The sequence below is a fragment of the Branchiostoma floridae genome, chromosome 9, assembly GCF_000003815.2.
Source record: "Branchiostoma floridae strain S238N-H82 chromosome 9, Bfl_VNyyK, whole genome shotgun sequence".
In the NCBI taxonomy this organism is placed as follows: Eukaryota; Metazoa; Chordata; class Leptocardii; order Amphioxiformes; family Branchiostomatidae; genus Branchiostoma; species Branchiostoma floridae.
Genome location: NC_049987.1, coordinates 11,188,283 through 11,211,203, shown reverse-complemented (window position 1 = coordinate 11,211,203; position 22,921 = coordinate 11,188,283). Strand labels below are relative to the sequence as shown.

The 22,921-nt window shown below is 40.8% G+C and overlaps 1 protein-coding gene across 9 annotated transcripts in view; it reads left to right on the top strand.

The window, feature by feature from the left end:
• The window catches only part of LOC118422667 (SR-related and CTD-associated factor 4-like), a 31,285-nt gene extending 11,292 nt beyond the window's left edge, over positions 1–19,993 (top strand). The window contains exons 2-18 of one of the 9 annotated variants that reach the window (XM_035830345.1): positions 7,546–7,629; positions 8,001–8,045; positions 8,159–8,320; positions 10,210–10,324; positions 10,570–10,599; positions 10,913–11,043; positions 11,724–11,798; positions 12,690–12,770; positions 13,128–13,243; positions 13,597–13,783; positions 14,283–14,501; positions 14,951–15,129; positions 15,347–15,606; positions 15,877–15,977; positions 16,241–16,354; positions 16,758–16,929; positions 17,174–19,993. In XM_035830345.1, coding sequence (XP_035686238.1) covers positions 7,546–7,629; positions 8,001–8,045; positions 8,159–8,320; positions 10,210–10,324; positions 10,570–10,599; positions 10,913–11,043; positions 11,724–11,798; positions 12,690–12,770; positions 13,128–13,243; positions 13,597–13,783; positions 14,283–14,501; positions 14,951–15,129; positions 15,347–15,606; positions 15,877–15,977; positions 16,241–16,354; positions 16,758–16,929; positions 17,174–19,707 — 4,605 coding nt within the window. In that variant the 3' untranslated portion in view covers positions 19,708–19,993. Of the gene's footprint in view, positions 1–7,545; positions 7,630–8,000; positions 8,046–8,158; positions 8,321–10,209; positions 10,325–10,569; positions 10,600–10,912; positions 11,044–11,723; positions 11,799–12,689; positions 12,771–13,127; positions 13,244–13,596; positions 13,784–14,282; positions 14,502–14,935; positions 15,130–15,346; positions 15,607–15,876; positions 15,978–16,240; positions 16,355–16,757; positions 16,930–17,173 lie in introns of all 9 variants that reach the window. The other 8 variants (XM_035830344.1, XM_035830342.1, XM_035830343.1 and 5 more) reach the window with 8 other exon arrangements.
• The last annotated feature ends 2,928 nt before the right edge of the window (positions 19,994–22,921 follow it).

Sequence of the window (22,921 nt, the reverse complement as noted above, 5' to 3'; positions counted from 1 at the left end):
CCCTGTTTTTATTCAGGTGTTATATCTCAGACACTGAATTTTTTACCTACGCCGTCCTCGTAGCTGTCACTAACCCGTCGAAGTTTTTGCTGACTTTGCAGACGACATAGCCCTTCTTGAAAACTCTTTCCTCTTCGCACAATTACTGCATTTCTGCTAAACATAGTATACTCGTTGTAGGCATGTCAGACCATCGGCCTTAATTCAAACCCGTGCAAAAAACTACCTACCAGGAAGCAAACAGAATCCTGTTAAAACTTTACGGTTCATAGGGAAGCCCAATGTTTTGAATGACGGCTTTGGATTGCGCCATTGACAGTTTTTCGGTGCATACAATAAAAGAAACAAAAGTCGACACTGACTTTCTGATACTTATGACCCCCTCCTGCAAAAGTGGTGTCTTCCTGACGTCACTGCTGGAGATAGAAAGGGTTATTCTGTGAAAAAAGACGAAGGAGATTGACCGAAAATTTAGAGTGGTAAGTCCCTTATACTAGTAGTTTAATTCAGTGATGGAAGTAAAGTCAGTGTTAGCATTTTTTTCTATAATGTATTCTACCAATACAGATGAACTTTCATGCTAGGGCAAAAAAATTAATAACATCGAAGAAAAAGGGGTGCTTAACAAAGTAAAATTGAATCAAAACCAAAACACACATCACGCCTAAGTACTATCAAAACGTGTAAAAGAAGGGACAACTTTTTATTCCTAACATTTAATTTGAACGACAATACTATCCGTAACAGACATGCGTCACAGTTTCTCAGATGAACTTGCTCACACCCAGCCGTGGCAGTACCGGCTTAAATCAGTGCCACCTTCTGTCTGCGTTGACCGGAAGTGATATTCTCACTCTCGATTAGCTCATTTGACCATGCTGCTATTGCACTTCTTTGCTGCATAGCCTATTTCATTGTCATCTAGTGTAATATTTAGAATTATTAATGAAATATTTACGTCAACATGAACGTGACGGGTACATGTTTTAAACACTGTCGCCTGAGCTTAGGATCCAGTTATACAGGCGGTGGTGCGAGTGAAACGTTTTCACAGATGTCCCAGGTAGGTACCTTAGACAATGTTCTGCAAAATGAAATTCTAATTGTGCAACAAAGGAATACATTTGTATAATTAATGAGAATATTCTCATAGCAGTTTTTTCTATGTATGTCCTGTACCAGACATGATATGGTCTTGAAATTAGGGTGGTAGATAGTTTGCAGTGTCATGACAAAGTGGAGCAAGTTTCAGCCCACTAACATTGAATTTGGGAACTGCAGGGGCGTTTTTGTCAAGACATTGCAAAGAGGATAACTGCAGAAAGGATCGACGGATTGGCATCATTTTAGGCATGCAAGTAGCTTAGGCAAATATGCTTATAATGATATACATGTTATGCATATAATGACTTAATTTGCATAATTAATGAGGAAATTATATAATTCCATTGTTTACTGGACTTCAATAAATGTAACACATGTAAATTATGATAGGCGGAAAATCAGCAGACAGCAAATATGCAAATGAGGAACGGATTTGCATAATCTAAAGTATGCAAAAATACAAAACCGCTTAATGATCAATGATGGAAATTTTATACTTTTGACATGTGTACTGTACGTTAGTCAATGATGAACAACACTATGCATAAATCATGTTAAAGATTAAGTCATTTGCATGAAATTAACAAAAGCTCTAAATATTTCATGAAGGTATGAGGCCGTCGAACTCTAGTATTACATTTTGTATTAACTACCGTAGATTCCACTTGATATAGTAGTAACTGGAATTGTTGTAATATAACGTCTATGTGTAGTATTACACTGTAACGTCTGTTATCTATACATTGCAAGTTACATTGTCACTGATGCAATTGTTGTGCAATAAACCATCTGTCTATCTATCTATCTTTCAAGAGAAAGATTTGAATATAGACTCGGCACAGAAAGTTTGGAATATCGATTTTGGTATATCATATTTCCGTTGTTTCTGCATTATCGACGGTTAGTTTGGCCGCAGGTGTCAATGATTCAAACAATCCTTTTTCATGAAATGTTTGGTATACAGAACATCCAAGGTTATTTTTAGCACATTTTAGTATATTTGCCCTTTTGTATGTTGGTGGGGTAGGGTAATTTTACCCCCTAACTTAAGCAGGCATTTTGCTCGTTTCGGATTTTATTGTATATGGAAGAATAGTGGTACAATATCACTAATAGAGATCCCAATAAATCAAACAGACAAACAAACAAACAATCATTTTATTGTAACCTTTCGTCGCCTGTGTTTTTTAAACACCATGCTTGTTTTTAGAATGGTGTAATGTTTGTGGCAGTAGCAAGGGGTTATTTTTAGACTGGAGTAATGGTCTGATAGTCTTGCCGATGGATTTACTAATTTGATGATGCACAATGGATTATGCAACAGTCCAGATTGCTTTTTGATGTCTTGCCAGTGCTTCATTTCTTGTCCCATAGGCTTGAAGCTGATTTTCTTGCCTTGACTATATGTTTTTCATTACTAGACAGCAACTCTCTATTTCAACATTTTTGAGCATAGTCACAAACGTGGAGAACTGGTTTTAATAATACATCATGTTTCAATTAGTCTTTTTGCATGCCAATATGATATATGACCTGAATCTATTTCAGAATATCACTGGCAAATGGTAATAGAATGCCGACTTGTGATGCATGCTTGCAGTCGTTATGTAATGACCATTCAGTCAATTGCTTGTCTCCATTGGATATTGGCTAATGCCCACTCATCACACATGAAACTTTCAAGATATTTGGACTGGCAATATTACGAGTATGACAGCTTTTTCTGCTTTGTGAAGAGGATGTTGTGGGTTGTACAAAGCCTTGTCAAGAAAATTTCCTGCAGCAGCTCCAAATTACAAAAGTAGCCGTAAGGTTTCCCAACAAGAGTCCCCAATATTCAGTGTGTGTGTCATGCTGTGGGGGCTCTTGATATTGAGAGGTTAGGGTTTAGGCTAGTTAGCATTCAGCACTGGAGTGGCAGTGACACAAACACTATGATGCACCCTTGACGAGGCATAAGGATACTAGGGTTGGACAATTTTTTGTAAAATTCATTTGTCCTATCGGGCAGGTGCATAAAGAGTTTACTTGCCAGAACAAAATTATCATTTGCCCGAAATTTAAATGAATTTTCTCTGTGCATTGTCTCTTCTAGTAATGGAATTCTTTTGACGTTGCCTCTGTTTGTCTGTGTGGACCAATGTTTGATGTCATAACTGTGAAAAGATACAAGTATATCAAAATATCACTCATGGAAAAATCTAACTTGCCCGATTGGGCAAATAGGGTAGGATATGAGCTTGCCTGATGAGTACTTTCACTTGCCCTGACAGTCGGGCTAGTGGACTTGTCCAACTCTGGGGTAGGGCAGAGAAGAAATCATTTCTTCCAGTCAGGAGCAGTCAAATCAGACAAGCAAAGTTATCAGCGTGGTCCTGACAGTTTGACAAATTTAATGGAATGCACTATAGAAATGAGTCTTAGTCATGTGATGCTTCCTGGCAGTGTGTGTAAAGCTGCCTTTATATTAGCAGATACATGTACATGCCAAAACTGTGTAAGGGGGCCAAACTTTTCCACTGTATGTCTTCATCAGGATACGGGAATGTGAGTGAAGGCTTGTGCTGATACACTGTTGGAGATAATTCAATTCCTGAGGCAGACTTTACAAAAGCACAGATTTCCAGTGCCATAAATTTTTTTTTGCAATTTAAAAAAAAATTTCAGGTGTAAGCCTATATTTGTGTGGCCGTGGTAAAATCTTGACATGTACGGTTGTTTTTGCTCCATTTTTAGGCCTGTTACAACCACTGTCGAAAGGTTTGTATGCTCAGGCACAGACACCCCTTCTGATGGCAAATTTGCATTTTGGCAGCTGTCCCAGATATGAAGATGATGTCATGGTTTCAAATTCAAGGGCATTAGTATGTTGGAGGTTAAATTATATATATAGGATACAACATGGTGTATTTTATATCCCCCGGGCACCAGCCTGACCTCGAGTGGGATCGCCAAAAGGCCAGAGGGTGATCTGACCCGCGGGATGGGTTTTGTGAAATACACCTTTATTTTATTTATGTCATACCCACCAGAGAAAACACATGTTTCGATGCGAAATGCGCCAGAAGTTGAGAAAATTTGGTGCCCTCAAACAAAAATTGTTACAACTGTTGAACAGCAATGATCCAACGTCCAAATCAGGTATTCAAATTTCGACTGTGCCGAACTCTGCGTGTGCAGAGTATGTTCGAATTATTTGATTGAACCCTGAAAATTTGAAGCCTGTGTGATATGGCGTTTTGTCACCCTGTCCGGAACACCTTTATCGAACGTTATCATGGACCAGCTATGACATAAATGGGTTTTTCTGGAAAAATTTCAAAGCAAGCATTGTTAGGGACCAGAGTGATGGTATGATCCATGGTATGGAATTTTATGTTAGCTTTCAGAGAGGCAGTATTACTGTTATAGGCAGGTGACAGTTAAAGTTTTGTCATATCTGACCTCAGTTCATCCTCTGTAGGAAGATGACACCGAAAATTTCCACAAAGTCTGTCCAGCATGACAGCAGAGCTGACCTAGTACATGTATTATCTTTGGTCAATCAGAATATTATGCTTGTCAGAGTATTGGCTCTCATGAGTAAGGGGATAGGGGTGCAGCACCTGTTTCCCTCTTTAGAATAAACCCTGAGAAAGGTACTAACTGGAGGAGATTTCTGTAACCAGAAAAGTGAGCGGAGAGTCAGAGTGGTGGCTTATTTTGTAGCAAATACTAAATCAAGACTTCCTTTTGATTACCTTTTGCAACTTTGGACCTGGATTTTAGATTGGGCAATGAACCGACATCTGCATTAAAAGGGTCAAGATTGCGATATCTGCATCTCTGTCACTGTCAAGGCTCTGTCCAATGTTGTTTTATGTGTTAATCAAGCAGCTTCACTTGAAGTTGAATGTCTAGCCTAAGTCCAGTTGCTGTTGTGTCTTGTGAAAATTTAATCAGTTATCTAGAAAGACAATATTATTGTAATCAAGTACATTCCCCTCCCCATAATGGCATTATTGAAACTTCCCCGTTTCTTTCGTTTTTGAAGCTACCAACTTCAATTTGCTGAAGACTTTTGTAGCCTATATAGGAAAGTCGTGTAAAGTGCCTTTCCCGAGGGTACAAGATTGGTAACACGGCGGGGTTTGAACTCAGGACCTTCAGGACCTGAGTCAAACGTGCTTCCGATTGCGCCACGTGGTCCCCGTTTTCTGCTGATATTATTAAATCTTAAAAATCATACTTCCAGTTCTTGATTCCTGTGCCAGTGATGTCATAGTAACGACTTGCTAAAAACAATCTTTTAAAGCAGATAATCTTTCAAACCTTTAAATTTTGATTCTTTGTGGTGATTATATGAATGAATGAAGACCTTTAGGGATTTGAACCCAGAACGTTTTTAGACTAGGTTTGAAATACTGTATATAACCATTGGCAACCTCAGACAGTTTTATATTAGTTTATGTAGCACGAGCTAAAAGATTGTCCATTATGCAAGAAAATATATACAGGGCAAAAAAGTATCCCCTAGATGTTGAACACTTGGTAGCGTGCTGTGCAACATGAGTTAAAAAATAAGTTGTACAAAGTACGTGTATGATTGAGTGGCACAACTTGGCAACCATGAATTTCAAACCCTGATCCTAACTAAATTTTAGTCAACAACCCAATCCACAAGAACGTTTTGCTACCAGTTGTCAAAGAACCTGTTTAGCACAAGATGCTGTTACTTAGTCCTCACTCCCTACTTGATTACTTCCATGAATACCTCCATGAAAAATGGAGGTATAGTTTTGAGTGTGTCTGTGTGTGTGTGTGTGTGTGTGTGTGTGTGTATGTCTGTGTGTGTGTTTGTGTTTCCGGATATTTGTGGACATCATAACTTGAGAACCTCTTGATGGACTACAATGATAATTGGTATGTGGGTAGGGGTTGGGAAGGCGAAGGTCAAGGTAAATTTTGGGCCCCCTGGTGCATGACCTTGGTACTGCAGCAGAACTTCAATTTTTTGTATCTTTTTACCTGGACATGCTATGGTCTTGATTTCTTGGTGGCAGATAGCTTTTGATGTAAGGAAGAAGTGGTGTATGTTTGGGTCCCCTAGCAGCTTGCTCTGGAACTGCAGGAGCATTTTTGTCAAAATATTCCAAGGAGCATAATGGAACATAGGAATGATGGATTTCCATGATATTTGGTATGCAGGTACTTGTGGCAGAGATGTACATAATGAAGTGCAAATCATGCAAATTTGGACGTAATTTGCATTCTTAACAAGGAAAATCTATATTTACAGTGTTTTCCGATATAGGACTCAAATACATGTTGAATATGTAGTTTGTGGCAGGCGGAAGTTAAGCAGATACTAATTATGCAAATAAGTCCCTAATTTGCATAATTAATGAGTGTTCTAATTCTTCTTAGTACGTGTATTAAATGATTGGGCTGTCAACACTGACCTGTGTAAGTTAGTGAAAGGTGTACATAAGAAGCATAAATTATGCAAATGTGAAAGTCGTTTGCATAATCAGAATATTTCATGGAGGTATGTAAGTCTCCAAACTCTTGTTAGAAATTGTCTTCAGTATGATGTTTCTGTCTTAAGAAGGAGAGCATTGTGGAGTCCTTTTTATGTAACCTATGGTCTTAAGAGTGACTGCCAGGTCTTATGTGATGATATCAGACTCAGAGTAAACTAGAGAATATATGATCAATGATGAAGATCTGTAGCATCCCTGTCTTGATATTGTAGGAATTGAGAGTTTTTCAGAACAACATAAGCATTCCAGACATGGTGGTAACCTCTCTTGTTATTGTTGGTTGACATACCTATACAGGGCTTGAAATTCATTTTTGGGATTAGGTGCACTGGTGCACCCAGCTTAAAAAATTGGGTGCACCAAATAATTTTTGGGTGCACCACTTAAATTTAAGTAATAACCTAATAATTAAACTTAGTTACAAGCTATCAAATTCTTAAACAAGTACCATGAAATACATTTTTATAATCTTTCTAACACTTAGGTGTCAAGAATATGATGTGTACTAGTATACTTTAATATCTTTAGTTTACATACATATGTGTAAGAAAATATTTGGGTGCACCCTGTGCACCCACAGAAAATAATTGGGTGCACAGCTCTAATTTTGGGTGCACCTGGGTGCACATGCACCCAGTATTTCGAGCCCTGCTATATTTCAAATAAGGCAGTAATGCTGCCAAGGACAAGGTCCGTCAAATATCAGTTATAAATTTAATAGTGGAAAGCTGAAAAAAAGGTAATCGTATTTGGCTCTGTATGTAAGTATGTATGTATTTTGCATTTGAAAGTATTTCTATATTCAAACAAGGATGTTGAAGTTGCAGTATGGCTACCTCTTTCATGGTACTTGTACTTACTTATGTGTGCCTCTATTGTGTATTTTTTTGTTCACCTACTTTTGTCTTTGTTACTGCAGCTGTCCTCTATTTATGAGTGCAAGCCACCTATCTCCCGGGCTAAGATGACAGCTGTCACCAAGGCAGCTATCAAAGCCATCAAGGTATGGAAATGATAACATTAAGCTTTAAAGGATGCTTATCAGTCATATCATATCTCCATTTGTTTGCATACAATTACAAATGTTTTGTAGTAATGGTTTATTGATTGATTTATTGATACTTAAATGTTGTGACAATAGCAACCTGTGAAGTGTGAGTTGAATTGGATTTATTGAACATCTTTTGCCAGTAACTCAAATAATTTTATCTTTTACATCTGTACTCTGACTGATTACGTGACCCTTTTTAATCACTTTCTTAAACACATTTTTAAACATTTAACATCTAAGGTCAAAACCGTAATGCTTCTAGCAAGGCCTTGTTTGCTTTGTTAAAAAACTCAGTTCTAAATGTTACTGTTTTCTACCCACAGTTTTACAAGCATGTGGTGCAAAGTGTAGAGAAGTTCATTCAGAAGGTAGGTTCTCTTTCATACAATTGTCATTATGTCTTATTTCACAAATCCACAAAATTTCAATTTGTTTTAAGATCGTCTTTTCTTAATTTAGTATTGTTTTTTTTAACCTACAGTGTCGCCCAGAGTACAAGGTACCTGGTCTGTACGTTATCGACTCCATCGTACGCCAGTCGCGCCACCAGTTTGGAGCAGACAAGGATGTTTTTGCACCTCGCTTCGCAAAGAATGTCACCTTGACGTTCCAGCACCTTTTCAAATGTCCCCCAGAGGATAGGGTCAGTGCCGCCTGTTTCTTACTTAGTGTTGCGTCTGAATGGGTCTCACTTAGTCAATTTGTTTGACTTTTAGTGTTAATTAATAGGGCCTGGGAAAAAATGTTGTGTTTCCTGTTTCAGTCCTGAAAAAATTAGGGTTGGTTGGTAGGGATTATATTTTTTTCATGTAATTTTTTGATGGCCAAAACTCTAGTGTGACATATTACAATACAGTTGAACAAAGTAAACTGAAATGCATGTGTGTCAAGTGTCTTTCAATGTAAAACTTGCATGTTGTACATGGTAGCTATCCTTCATTAGATAGGACAAGCAATTTTTTTACTTCAATAGAAAGCAGGCTGAATAAAAATCCTACCTAGAGCTATGTGACTACAAAAAATCTAGGGTCGGCAGGTTTTTGTAGGGTAGGGTAGGTAGGGAAATGGTAACGGTTAAGAAAAAGGTATTGCTGAATTATTAATCAATTTTTACCTATGCAATTAATAAATTATGCACTTGAAATTAGTCTGAGGCATGTTGTTTCAGTGGCGTTAAGTGTTGTTGTTACCTTTGCCAGAATGGCTAAGGTTATGTTTTGGGCTTGTGAGTCTGTGTGTGTGTCTGTGTGTCTGTTAACAGCATAACTCAAGAAGTCTTGGATGGATCCCGATAATATTTGGTAGGTGGGTAGGGGTCGGGAAAACGAAGGTCAAGTTCGATAATGGACCCCCTAGCGGCTTGCTAAGGTACTGCAGCAGAACCTCAATTTTTGATATCTCGTGTTCTGGACATGCTGTGATCATGATTTTTGAGTGGTAGATAGCCCTCGAGGCAGAGAGTAAATGCTGTGAGTTTGGGCCCCCTAGCAGCTTTTTTGGAACTGCAGGCGCCGGTTTCCTTTCAAACTTTGGATGAGAATAACTCTACAACGTGTTGACGGATCGTCATGATTTTTGGTATGTAGATAGAATGAGTGATGACTTACATAATGGTATACTAATTATGCAAATCAGCAGCTAATTTGCATAATTAATGAGGAAAAATTATAAATCCACTTCATTCCATGATAGGACTTTCAAACTTGTCACATATGTAGCTGGGAAGGAGAGAAATGTCGACAGATATCAATTATGCAAATGGTGACCTCATTTGCATAATTAATGAGAAAATATGAACATGTTGACGGATCATCATGTTTTTTTGTATGTAGGTAGCGTAAGTGAAGACCTACATAATCAGATAACAATTATGCAAATCAACAGCTAATTTGCATAATTAATGAGGATATTTTATAAATTCACTACATTCCATGATAGGGCTTTAAAACTTGTCACATATGTAGCTGAGAAAGAGAGAAATGTCAATACATATTTATCATGCAAATGATGATCTCATTTGCATAATTAATGAGAAAATATTAACGTGTTGACGGATCGTCATGATTTTCGGCATGTAGATAGCCTAAATGAAGACTTATATAATGTGATACTTATTATGCAAGTTAACAGCTAATTTGCATAATTGATTAGGAAAAGTTCATAAATCCACTGCATTCCATTATAGTACTTTCATCAAAGTTGTCACATATGTAACTGAGAAAGAGGGAAGAGAGTAAGAGGTGTATTTAAAGACTTTGAAAGAGAATAAGTCAAGAATGGATCAAAGGATCATCATGATTTTTGGTATGCTGATAGCTTAAGTAATGCTTGATACAATTTGATATCAATTAATTGTAAATTGGTATCTAATTTGCATAATAAATGCCGAAATTTTATAAACCAACTCCAAGCATTTAATTATAAAGAAAATGAAATGAGTAACGCATTTGTCTACAGACATCATTCTACATAACAAATTATTTGGCAAAGGTATGTGTTCGTGGAACTCTAGTTGTTTATTGTTTACCGTAGGCTCGGGTTGTGCGTGTGCTGAATCTGTGGCAGAAGAACCATGTGTTCAAGGTGGAAGTGATCCAGCCCCTGTTGGACATGGCTGACCCAGAAAGGGCCAAACAGATGCAGCCAGGTGAGCGAATCCTCTTAAGTTCTCTCAAATTATGATGTATGTAGTATCTTCTTGCTTAAAAAAATAAAAGATAAAAATGTACTTTTTTTTGTAGCCCTGTTTTTTCAATCAACACAAAAACACTCAGTTCAGGATCAGGTAGTCCAAAACAAAGAGGTATATAAAACCCCTGTATTGCTGAACTACAGTCTAGCCTGTATATAGTAGACACTGAGATGATATGTCTTCTCTCATTTGACACTTAGCAGAACCAGAACAGGGGAAACACACCCAAGGTGAGCACAAATGGAATGGAACATGCTCCTTTGTGTGTGCTTTATTTGCTGCTGCTTCCATGTACACTAGAAGTGTTTCCTAAAAGGCACTTGTTCTGCATCCAGTCTGCAAATGGTTAAGTCATATAGACAGCTCTCATCCTCACAAAATTGTGGTCAAAGGATATGCTACTACATGACACAATCAGTATCATGCAACCTATGTTTTCCAATGTTACAATAATTGATGTTTTGTACTAACATGATCAATGTATCTAAGAAGTTAAAAGATCTTACTTGAAGGTAATTGATTTCATCTTATTTTGTCCAACAGCCACAACACCCCAGCCTTCCTCCTCCTCCACATCCATGGCACCAATAGGAGAGACAGCTGCTGTTCCTGAACCTGCTGACCCTCTCAAGGCTGTACAGCAACTGTTGCTGGGTGGGGCCCCACCTGTACAGGTATGGAGAAGTGAAGATGGATAGATAACTTGATTTGAAATTTCTGCCAGACAAATTCTGTGGTATAGCAAATTTTGAATTATGATTAAAAAGCTAAGAAAGGCAGGTAATATTTTCGATTGTTGAAGTATTTCCTGCCAGGAAATGTTAGGATACATGGAACATAGTTCGGGAAAGGTGATAGAATATATCCTTACTGCATAAACACTGCTAATACTAAACCCCATAACATTAGACCCCATTCAGATGTTATACATAGTCTTGAAAACCTGTTCTAAACAAAGCTCATGTCAAACAAATACAAATGAGAGATCTCTCATTTGTATTTCTTTGACATGGCAGCCGTTAATGTTAGAAGTAGAGTGAGACTTAGCTATTATTTAGATTATGATAATTTTTTTGGAACATAAATTCCGATAACTCAAGTGGTGTCTTGTTTAATTTGTAACTAACTGGTGGTGGTGTAGAGTAGTGACCAGAACTTATATATCCATTGTTTGATGGAACCTTAAGGAAACGCAGTCAACTCTAAACAGGAAAAGGGATGAATTTTTTTGTGTACACTGACTAGAGTGAAAAACTCCTTCTCGATAGTTGGCCTTTTAAGCACACGTTATGAGCACTATTTTCCCCTGGATTCCGTGGTTTTATTTTGCCTTTTGTTTTTTTTCCTCCATCAGCAGGCTGTTCCCTCTACAGAACAGCTGCAGCAGCTGCTCCAACTGCAGCAGAGTCTGCAGAAAACCCTGCAGCAGGTCACGTGAACTTCCTTTGTTTTACTCTTCCTCCGTCCAACTTTTGTCACGTGTAGGGAACAGTAGGAAACTGAAGCCATATTCTGTATCTGTGTAGCCGTTATAACCACCCTTCGTCAGAACAGGCATGCGGTGTGGCAGCAGCGAGTTATATTACACAATTAACTTGGTCCACTTTTATAAACAAAACAGGATGAAATACTTCCACCAACATGTACAAGTCATTTTGTGTCGTTTCTTTCAATCTTATCCTATGTTTGCTCATTCTTCTGTCCAGTTTTATCTGTGAAAAAGTTTTTAAGATGCGACATCCTTGAAACTCAAATACAATTACAATTGGTTATATTGAGAGACATGGAGGAATCTAAAACACGCCAAGATATTCCTGAATGACTAGTTTTAAATGGCTAGTTATAATGTAACTATTATAGAAGAAATAATTTTGTTAGGCTTGAAGAGCAGGTAATGATGCTACCTGCTGTGGTGGGGTGAATGGCATAGCAACAAACACAAGCATACAATAGTTCATCTCATACATAGTTAATTACAATTTTTCCCTTTGTATATAATATGAATGATTGATTATATACTTCAAAAGTTTCTGAGCTCATCTGAAATCCATCTGAAATCCATCTGAAATGTCATGAAACACATATTAGAAAGAACTGTAAAGCTCACAATTTGTGAAATCCAGGAACTGTTAATCAACAGTGCTCTAAAGTATTCACTCTGCTGACATTTGTCTCAAGATGTATAGAAAACGTTCAAATCCCCCCCCTGAAGAGTCTGGCAATGTTATATGTAAGTTTTTGAGACTATTGTAAAAGCCATCATCTTGACTTCAGATAGTCTGATGTACTATTACCTAACTGATTGTTGTTTCCACTACAGGCACACACTACTGGCATGATGGCTGGCCCTGGTGGAGCCCCCAGTACAGCAACACCACCCAAACCTAAAGGCTTTAACAAGGTAAATGTTCACAGACATAAACTCATAAAAGATACTATAAGTACTGTTGTGTAGTACATCTGATAGAAATTGTATTACTGTTGCTGAGGCGTTTATTTCTTTTTTTTTGCACATCTACCAAGGTCTGAGTTCCTTTTTATATGAGCTCAGCACTTCCAACTGTGTGCCAAAGAAACATCCTGGAGATGCTTTGCCACCACTGTGTTACTCATCGCTGTGGTGTCACAAATCTTCACACACTTACACACAGACTAGAACTTGATCATATCCATTATGGGTCTCAACAAATGTAGTGTACCATGTTTTGAATGAATATTGAGGGACCGCAGAACTTAAACCCCTAAACTCTTCTTTCAGGCTCTTCTAGATGACTTTGATTATGGAGATGAGGATGAGGAGGACAGCAGGGATGCAGGGAAGTACCAAACTCCTCAAGAGCCTCCTCAGCCCACCCCTCCCCAGCATCAGCACAGGTCAGTCATCACATTTTAACTCAATAAACTGTTTATCATGTCTTTGTTGGATCAAAATCTACACTTTACCACAATGGAGTAAAGTTTTGTCTTTGGATCGTTTGCCCAGTTTTCAGTATGCACAAGACAATTTTGCCATTTACATCCACAGTGCTGTTGATTTTGCATCTTGAAGTGGAAGTGGAAGGGTCACAAAGTAGTTGTTGTTGGGGACGAAGGCTGCCATCTCTGATTTCCTTGTTTTGAATGTCCTTAGGTAAGACCACTATCTAAGCTTCTCACTGATTGCTGTACAGTACATATGTTGCTAATATGTTATGACCACCCCCCCACCCCCCTCTCCTCCTCTACAGTGTTCAGAGCATCCTGGCCAGTCTGCCCAATGCAGATCTCCTCCAGCAGCTGCAGAAACAGTTAGCCCAGGCACAGACATCTCAGGCCTCTGGTATGCCCTCCGCTGCACCCGCGCCCTTCCCAGACTTCCTCAAGCAACAGGTCCTCCAGCAGCAGCAAGACGAGTTCGACAAGGAAATACAGCAGGTGGGAAAACGATGCCAAGTACAAGTCTCGAAAGCTTCGGTGTTTCAACTTCTTATAGTTTTGTAATACCTCTCCATACCACATTCAATAAACATGAAGTCTCAGTAAATCATCCTTAACTTTTGAGTATTTTGAGCATGTCTGATAGATAAACTTATGTGAAGTCTCAACTTTACATGTAGGTAACAAGTGTTAGTTCAATCTGCACATCTACCAAGGTCTGAGTTATTTTCATATATGAGCTCAGTACTTCCAACTGTGTGCCAGAGAAATGTCCTGGAGATGCTTTGCCACCACTGTGTTACTCATCGCTGTGGTGTCACAAATCTTCACACATACATTCACACAATGAATGAAAAATCCCCCACATGTATGACATAAGTTATGTTTTTATATTTTTGTATCTTCACAACAGTAACCAGTCTTTATCATTGACTAAAAGAATAGAAAGTAGGTCTTCTGTGAGACAGACAAATTCCTGTGTTACTCATCACCACAGGTCTCTCACCACTTACAGCCTCCCAAGGAGCCTCCTTCCCAGGGTGCACCACCCCAGATGCAGCCGCCACCGAACCAGGGTCCCCCACAGATGCCCATGGGTCTGCCCCCTGGCATGGGGTTCCCCCCTAACATCCCCCCTCCCGGCCAGTTTCCGCAGGGGGCCTTCCCGCCGGGTATGCCTCCTAGGTTCCCTCCACCTGGGATGCCTCCTCCTCAGGTAGGGATGGAATCTTCCATTTTATGTGGGTAATAATGGGTACAGTATTTATAGAAATAATTTTTGTAGTAGGGAAGGCTAATTGCAAGACAAGAACTTATTTTACACTTTCCTCACATTTATTTATTTATCTATTCATCTTTTGGGCTGTCCCTTCAGTTCACGTAACTGATTTCCAAGGGAGCCCATGAATTAGCTATTTAGATATTTTGCAGCTTAGTAGTATGTTACGTTACTCTTCTCTTATCAAAATTATTGTTCAGAAGTGATGATTGTTTTACATATATTTATACTTACAGCATTTCTTTCTTTGTATCTTTATTTTTCATAGATGGATATGTGTTGATATATAGTCCACTGTTGCTTGTTGCTTTTTGTTTCCTACTTTCTGTTTGACCTTTTGTTCATCACTTGCTGCTTCTTCCTCAACATAGCAATCCTTCCTACAGGGGAACCAAGCACAGAGGCCGCCCCCATTTAACGATGTCCCACCACCAGCACAGCAGCTGCAGCATGGCCGGGAGGAACAGCAGCAGGTATTTGAGGAACCTTCCTGGGACAGGGAGAGAGAGAGACCACCCTCCTCACCCACCAAGGATAGGGAAAAGGAGAGCAGAGATCAGGATAGGTAGGGGGTGTACATAAATACCTTCATCTGTTTGAAATTCAAACTTGTAGATGTACCAATCTTTACCAGTGGATATAAAAAGAATACTTTTCACCATGGCAATAATGAATTGATTTGGAGATTAACTTTTGTCCTTGGAATGAATTGCAAGTATCTACATTGTGTTCTCTAAATTTTTCTCATATTCAAGAATGCTAATTTTTGTTTGTAAATACAGGTCTTCAAAGGATCGTGCAACATCAAGAAGCAGAAGTCGTAGATCTCGTTCACGTGACCGCGATCGGGACAGAGATCGCCGCAGGTCACGAAGGTCGAGATCACGGTCGCGGGACCGTAGACGGAGGAGGTCTCGTTCTCGGAGTGCAGAGCGTCGCAGGAAGGAGAGAGAAGAAGATCGGGAGAGGGAACGTGATCGAGAGAGGGAAAGAGAAAGAGAGAAAAAGGGATTGCCTCCTGTAAAGAAAAAGTCTCTCTGTAGTGAGTACAGATACTAAGCAATGCTATTGGTCATAATCCCAGTTCTTAATGATGGTTGAGCGTTGACATTCTCTGTTACCAGCTTGCCTGCTTAGCACGAACTGAATTGCTGCTGTAAGTAAAATTATTAGCATTGAAGCCTTCCGTAATCCAGTTGTAAGTAAGTGTTGTCACTTAATGTGTACATAGTATGTCATTGCTCAACAAATGATAGTTTTTTTTTGTGTTCAAACAAAAACTAAATGAAATTTTGATTTCTCCCTTACTCAGTCTGCAGCACTACCTTGTGGGTAGGCCACCTGGACAAGAAGACAACAGATGTCGAGCTGCGCAACATCTTTGAAGCAATCGGGCCTGTTCAATCTATTGATGTAAGTTCATTGATAATATAGTCTTGCAGATACTCTAGTAGTACTAAAGAATTAGCACTAGCATGTAATGTGTAGATTGTCTCTCTACAAATGAGATTTTTGCTTTCTGAATGACTTCATCATACACAAAGAAATGTTCATCACACAGAACATGGAAAGTTTTATGCAAATGCTATAGAATTAGCTCAGCTTTTACATTATGTGACAATTGAGAAGTGTGCCATGTAAAGGTATTCAGCATATATGTTTTGTTTTCTGTCCAGTTGATTCCACCTCGGGGATGTGCATACGTCTGCTATGAGACCAGGCTTGACGCACACAACGCTCTCAACAAACTCAAGAACCTGCGGGTGGGCAACAGGCAGCAGCCAGTTCAGGTAGGTTTGGACAAGAAAATGTTGGTACAGTCAAGATGTCGCCATCTACTATACACAACAATGCTTGTTCTAGACTGATGTTGGTAGCAGCAACAAAGGGTTGGAAAGGACATAAAGTAGTACAATAGTACATTAATGGAATAACAGAAGTAGTACTGTAAATGCAGAAACTTTCGTGGTGGTTTAATGTTTTCACGGTGGCTGCTTCACCGCGAACTAAAAAACACCACGTACATTTTTCCATGGCAGTTAGAGACTACAGTGAATGGTGCTAGCTTGAACTGGAAACCACCGCGAAAAGTCTTTTGTCCCGCTACTGCGAAATTATATCCCTGCAAACTTAAATGCATTTGCTGTATTTGGTCCATATGTGGCTAATAAACCCTCTGTTTTCCTGTTTCAGATGGCATGGGCTCCAGGGAAAGGAGTAAAGGGGAAGGAGCACAAGCAGTACTGGGACGACCATGCAGGGACAACGTACCTGCCGTGGGAGAAACTGGAGGGCAAAGACCTCGAGAGCCTGGCAGAGGGGGGCTACATTGACAATGAAACCCTGCCCCCTGACCAAAAGAAGGGTACTGCATTTCATTTGATCTGTTATACAAAACTCAACTGCAATGTATCCTGTTTGGTAAATTATGTACACTCAATTATGATAGATTGTACTACCACAGTATATCAAATTTAGGCTAAAATGGCAGCAATGTCAACATTTTGGAAGATGATACTACAAATTTTAGAGCTTTGTATTTATGTAAACTTGAGGAAACCTATTCTTCTTTAAGCTACGTCTGATGAGAAATATCATTTGTTTTCCAGATGTGGCTCCCAGTGAGTCTGGCAGTCAAGAAAGCCAGGAGCAGAAGAAGGACCTGGGTGAGATGTCTCAAGACGAGCTGCTTGCCCTGGTACCTGACAAACCCCCAGCTGCCAGTCAGCCAGCAGCAGCCACCTCCATACCAGAGATGCCAGCCTCCATAGCACAGATCCCTGTCATGCCTAACCCTGCTGTGGTACCAGCCATGATGCCTGGGTTGATGCGACCCATGGGTTTCCCACAGGGGGTACCACCTCCTGGGTTTCCTGCCTTCAACCCAGCTGTCCCACCTCCAGGGATGGCACCTTTTGCTGCTATGCCGCCGACGTTTAACCCCAACCAACCTCCCCCCGGTATGCCTCAGATGGTTCCACCCCCATCGGTGCCGCCAAGTAGCTCAGCTGCTCCGACATCGTCCACCACCTCCTCAGGGCCGAACCCCCTCACCCCGGCACAGGCAGTCGCAGTCAGCACCGTCACAAGCCTGATCAACCAGCAGCGAGAACAGCAGCAGAATTCTGGCTTCGGTTTGATGCGACCCATGCAGAATGCGCCGGGTATGGGAGGTGCTGGTGCCACACCAGGCCGGCCCCCGCTGCTGAACACACCCTCGGGGATGGGGCTGATGCAGCAGAACCAGGCTGTACGCCCAGGGTTAAACCAGGCACTTGCTAACGCAATGAACCAGATGAATCAGTCTCAGCAAAATGCTGGTTTCAACGCAGGGCAAGTGACACCAACAAAGGATCGACCAGACAGCAGCCCCTTTCCTGATGAGAAGACATCGCCGGGTCCGTTCAGTCCGAGGCAGCCGGGCGGGCCCATGCAAAACCAGTTCCGCAGCCCGACGCCCGGCATGCCAGGCCAGATGCAGGGTGGGCTGAACCAACCACGACCAATGGGCCGCGGCCAGCCACCCAATCAGATGCAAGGGCTGCCATTCGGGCAGCAGGGGAACCTCCCAGGGATGCGGATGAATGTACCAAGCCCCATTCGCACCAGCGGGCCCAGCGGAATGCCTGCCAATGCCAACACCACTATGGCCCAGCAGATGCCCATGTCCTCAGGAGCTCCCATGACACCCTCCAACATGGCCAACGCTCGTGGCATGGCACCAGGAGGTATTGCAGGTCCTCGTCCACTGGTAGCAGGGTTAGCAGTAGGTGGACAGCCCAGACCTCTCCTAGCAAGTCCCCGTATGCAGGGCCCACCAGGGATGATGCCCCAAGCTGGTATCATGGGGCCGGGGATCAGGAACATGATGCCGGGGCAAAGGATGCAGATCAGGATGGGGATGCGACCGGGCATGCCGGGACAGTTGATCCCAGGCATGCAAGGACCTGGTGGTCCCATGGCCTTCAACCAGCAGGGGCCAATGAGATTCCAGGGACAGAACCGGCCAACAGGACCACCACAAGGCCCGATGGGAGGATTCCGTGGGCCGCGCCCTCTTCTGGGTAACCCCTTGGGAGGGATAGGAGGGGAAGGAGGACCAAACTTCAGGGGGCCAGGGGAAGGCAGAGTCTCCCGATTTGAGGATAAAGATCCTGTAATGAATAACTTGGGGGCAGGAGACATTGATGAACGTTTTGCAGAGGGTCCCCCAGGACAGAAGCGTCCCATGGAGGATGGACAAGAACCGTTTGAACCGGAGGGACGGGATTGGAAGAGAGGTCGCGATGAGAGGTGGGGACGGGGAGGTTTCCATGATCGTGATGACCGCGAAAGGGACAGAGATTTCCGTGATCGTGGTAGGGAAGTGCGCGACCGTGATCATCGGGAGAATAACTGGCGTCGTGAGGACCGTGACCAGATGGATGATGCAGAACCTGGTGCGAGTGGAGAAAGAAGAGGAAGTTTCTTCCGTCGCGCGGATCGTGATCGTGATCACGATCATAGGAGCCGCTTTGACAGCAGAGACCGTAGCAGAGAGAGACGGGACAGCGACGGTCGAGACCGACGGGAAAGTGAAAAGCGAGACAGTGCTGGCCGTTCCCGACAGGATTCTAGGAGCAATGATAAACAACCACCCAAGGAGGTTGGAAAAGGAGATAACCTAAGGTCAAGACTATTGAATCTTGCCCACATGCCTCAGTCTGCTAAAAACAATGCAGAAGACAAGGCTGAAGCAAAACCCCAAGAAAACGATATCAAAGAAGACCACTCAGTCCCTAAGGACTTGCCACCAGTGAAAGATGAAGTCATGTCAGAGGAAAAGAAGGAAGATCCACCTGTGAAAAAGGAAGAACCAATTGAAAAACCAGTTGTACCGGTTGCAAACCAGCCAGAGCCAGTGGTAAAGGAACTGGCAGTAAAGGAAGAAGTAAAGGCAGAACCACCTGTCATGTCCGAACCACCTGTCATGCCTGAAGTTCCTCCAGTAGTTGAAAATAAGCCAGCTGTAAAAACGGAGGATGTCCCTGTCGTAAAGGAAGTGCTAGACACTCCCATACCTGACCCTATAGAATCCAACTCAGTTCCCAAACCAGAAATTGTACCAGACCCAGTCCCAACCAAAGAAGTCGAGGCTGAATAAACTATGTGCAAAGTTCTTCTCATGAACTAGTGTGCAGAAGCACCTTTTATGTTGAGCAATGGGTAGTGACGAAGTGAGGACAAAGCTGCATGTTTGTGGAGGGGTTTTTATTACTGAGATCAGGACCACGTACGATGCTGCAATTAAGTCTGTGTCTGACTCAGAGAAGATTTTATGTGCAGAGTTGTTACACGTTCACACATCTCGTCTTCAGAATATGTGTTGTCCTTAAAGCCATTGTTTCCCCGCAAATTTTTTAAAATGAATAAATCTCTATTTTGTGATAGATCCGTTCTTGAGGGTTCATTATGGGCATTGTCTTGGATACGGTAAACAAAGTTGATTGAGGAATGAAGTGGTACGTTGTACTAGGGAACATGGCAACCATCATCGCTACTGTTTGAGTAAATGAAGGTTAACTTCACTGGTGCCTCCAGGTGCCGGGACTGCTAAGAATTGTGGAGACATGAGCTACTGAGTTACCTTAAGCTAAGCCTTAATTTCTTTGGGTAACAATAGAAAAGTTCAGGATGTAGATACAATCCTGGGACAAGGGAATGATTAAGTTGACTTGACTTAGAAGCTCAGTGAGTAGGCATGAGAATTGTAAGGAAATCTGTATTGAATGTGGTAGTGCTTTTGGCTATGTTTCAGCAATGATAGTTTGTAAATTGTGAAAAATTCTTAAGTATTACTATTTAGTTTGCTCTCCAGTTCTCATGCCTGGTTCACTGTAATTAGGGTTAATAGCATGGTGTTTAGAGGCTGAAATTATAACAATGGCATGCTATGTACACCAATCAAAGGTGTTCTTGTAGCAAAGTTGGTTGTACAAACGTACACGTAGGCTGACACCGACTTACAGTAAGGATTGTCACCAAAACTCACTGCAAATTTAAGAGTTTTAGAAGCAAATAGCTTGTACATTTGCTAAAAGATACCAGTAGGTTTATTCTTTCTTTTTATTTTAGAATTTTGCCAGAGTTTACATGAGGCTTCTAGGATGGAAAAAGAGTATCCTGTAGTGAGTTTTGGACTGTTACAAATTGTAGCTATCATTTCAATGTTAATACTGAATTGTTGAAATCTGTCATTACTATGAACTAGGTACGGTAAGTGATGTGTTGGAAACCGTCCAAATGGACCTGGAGCTGTGATTGGCTGTCGCCATGGAAACGGAGATGATGGACAGACTTGTATGGGAGCCTCCCTTGTAGGAAGAGGATGAGGAAGGAAAAGTGCACGGTCAGTATGATGCAGGTATGGTATCTGGGCTACAAGCATGGTAATGGAGCGATACTGGAGCAAAATCCTGTTCAATCTAAGATTAATGAACAAACTTCAAAGAAAATGTAAAATCGGTTCCATTTGCTACCTTTTGAACAACTTAAAAAGATGTAGTACTGAACAACTTTGTATCTATATATTAAGAAGATTGCATCTTTTATTATCTTAAATTTGATACTGAGATCATCTGGAAAGTCAAATGGAAAGCGAGACTTGCTCCAAATTTTGAGAAGTTCCATTGCTTTGTTGTCAGCCCGGCAGGTGGTGCTTGCTAATGCCAGCCACCTGGGCAGGATTGTCCTAAAGGGCTCTTTGACAAATTTCCAAGTTACATGTGTTACAATGGTTTATCATACAATGAAGGAGAGCTGGGGTATAGCAATTCATGTAGATGCAGAAAGTATCACTTATGTTGAAGTATCTTGGCAAAAGAAACGATCACACTTCACTTTTCCCATATATAGTGATATAGTAGTAGTACTGGTAGAAAATGCATCACAAGTGAAATTGAGGTTTTGACAATAGGTAAATCCATAATGAATCAAATTTGCATGCAATGTGACAAGGATAATCACTGAAGGTAACAAGCCAATTAAGGATAAGAACAAGAAACAAAGGATCAATCAAATCTGACGATTCAAACTTATTACTGTATGCAAAGCATTGGATTGACGAGATATTTGGAAGGGTGCTGTTTTTTTTAAGTTAGTAAAGCTCGGGTTCATCACACTTTACCAGCTATGGCTAGTTCAGTGATTATTCTCTGATCAATGAAAAAGAGTTTGATAACTCTATATTGCACCTGCTGACCAATGACATCATAACTTCTGACCAATAGTGTTAAACTAGTGGCCCAACTGCCTATTGATTTCAGACCAATGGGCCCCCGGGATTTAGAGCTATTACAACTTTGTAACACACTATAAACCTTTGTCTTTGGGTGTAGACTTTCTCTAAATTGACTACTAAATTTCTGACTACAAGATCAATACCAATTTCGGTAACCACTGACACGGTTGATGTGATAAAAATTGGTAAATGACAAAAGGAAGGAATTTGTAAATGTTTCTCTTATCATTTATGGGTGGACAGTTAGCAATAAGCCCATTTTCATATATGTAGGTATCAGATGCATCTAATTCTCATGAGGGATAGGAAATCTATTTTTTGGAAAGTATTATACTATACATATGCCTCTTAGTGTTATAACAGACACCTGTGTGAAAGGTGTAGTTTCATGAGAAAGAAGTGATGGCTGGACACGAGCTTCAGACAGTTATGGACTGACTAAAAGAAAGTACAATCAGGTTGGAGTGGCCACAAAAGTGTATCTAAAGGTTGAGTGCAAGCTGACAAATTTTAGTTTCTCTGCTCCTGTGTGTATGAGACCTCAAAGTAAAGTCCGGGTGATAAAATATGATTATTCAAAATAAAAATCAGCATATTAGAAACTGGCATGGTCAGTGTTTTTTTCAACATTTGACTCCATTTTGAAAAAGAAAAATCTATTTGCTGCATGCTTGCGCTGGAAAGATACAGACACAAGCACCTCAATGTCCAATCAGACAGGTATCCCAAAAGATGGGACTGGTGCCAATTGGTCACCATGGAAATACTGAGTGATGAGAGAGCCTGAGTGCTGTGAGTAAGGACAAAGTTTCTGTCAAGGGCAGCTAAAATTACTAAAGAGTAGAAGAAAAGACTCAAAACCAAGTCTACTGAAAAACAGATTGTCCATAAATAAAAAATTGGAGGTAAACTCCGTCCTCAAATACTGGGCAGAGCTATCAGATATCAATGAATGGCAAATAATCATTGACAAGTAAAGGGATGCCCCCAGTCATCTGAACCGAGAAGTGCAGGAGAGCAGTGCAGTATCGATCCTCAGATTGGAATATATACATGATTCATTTTACACAGTATGTTA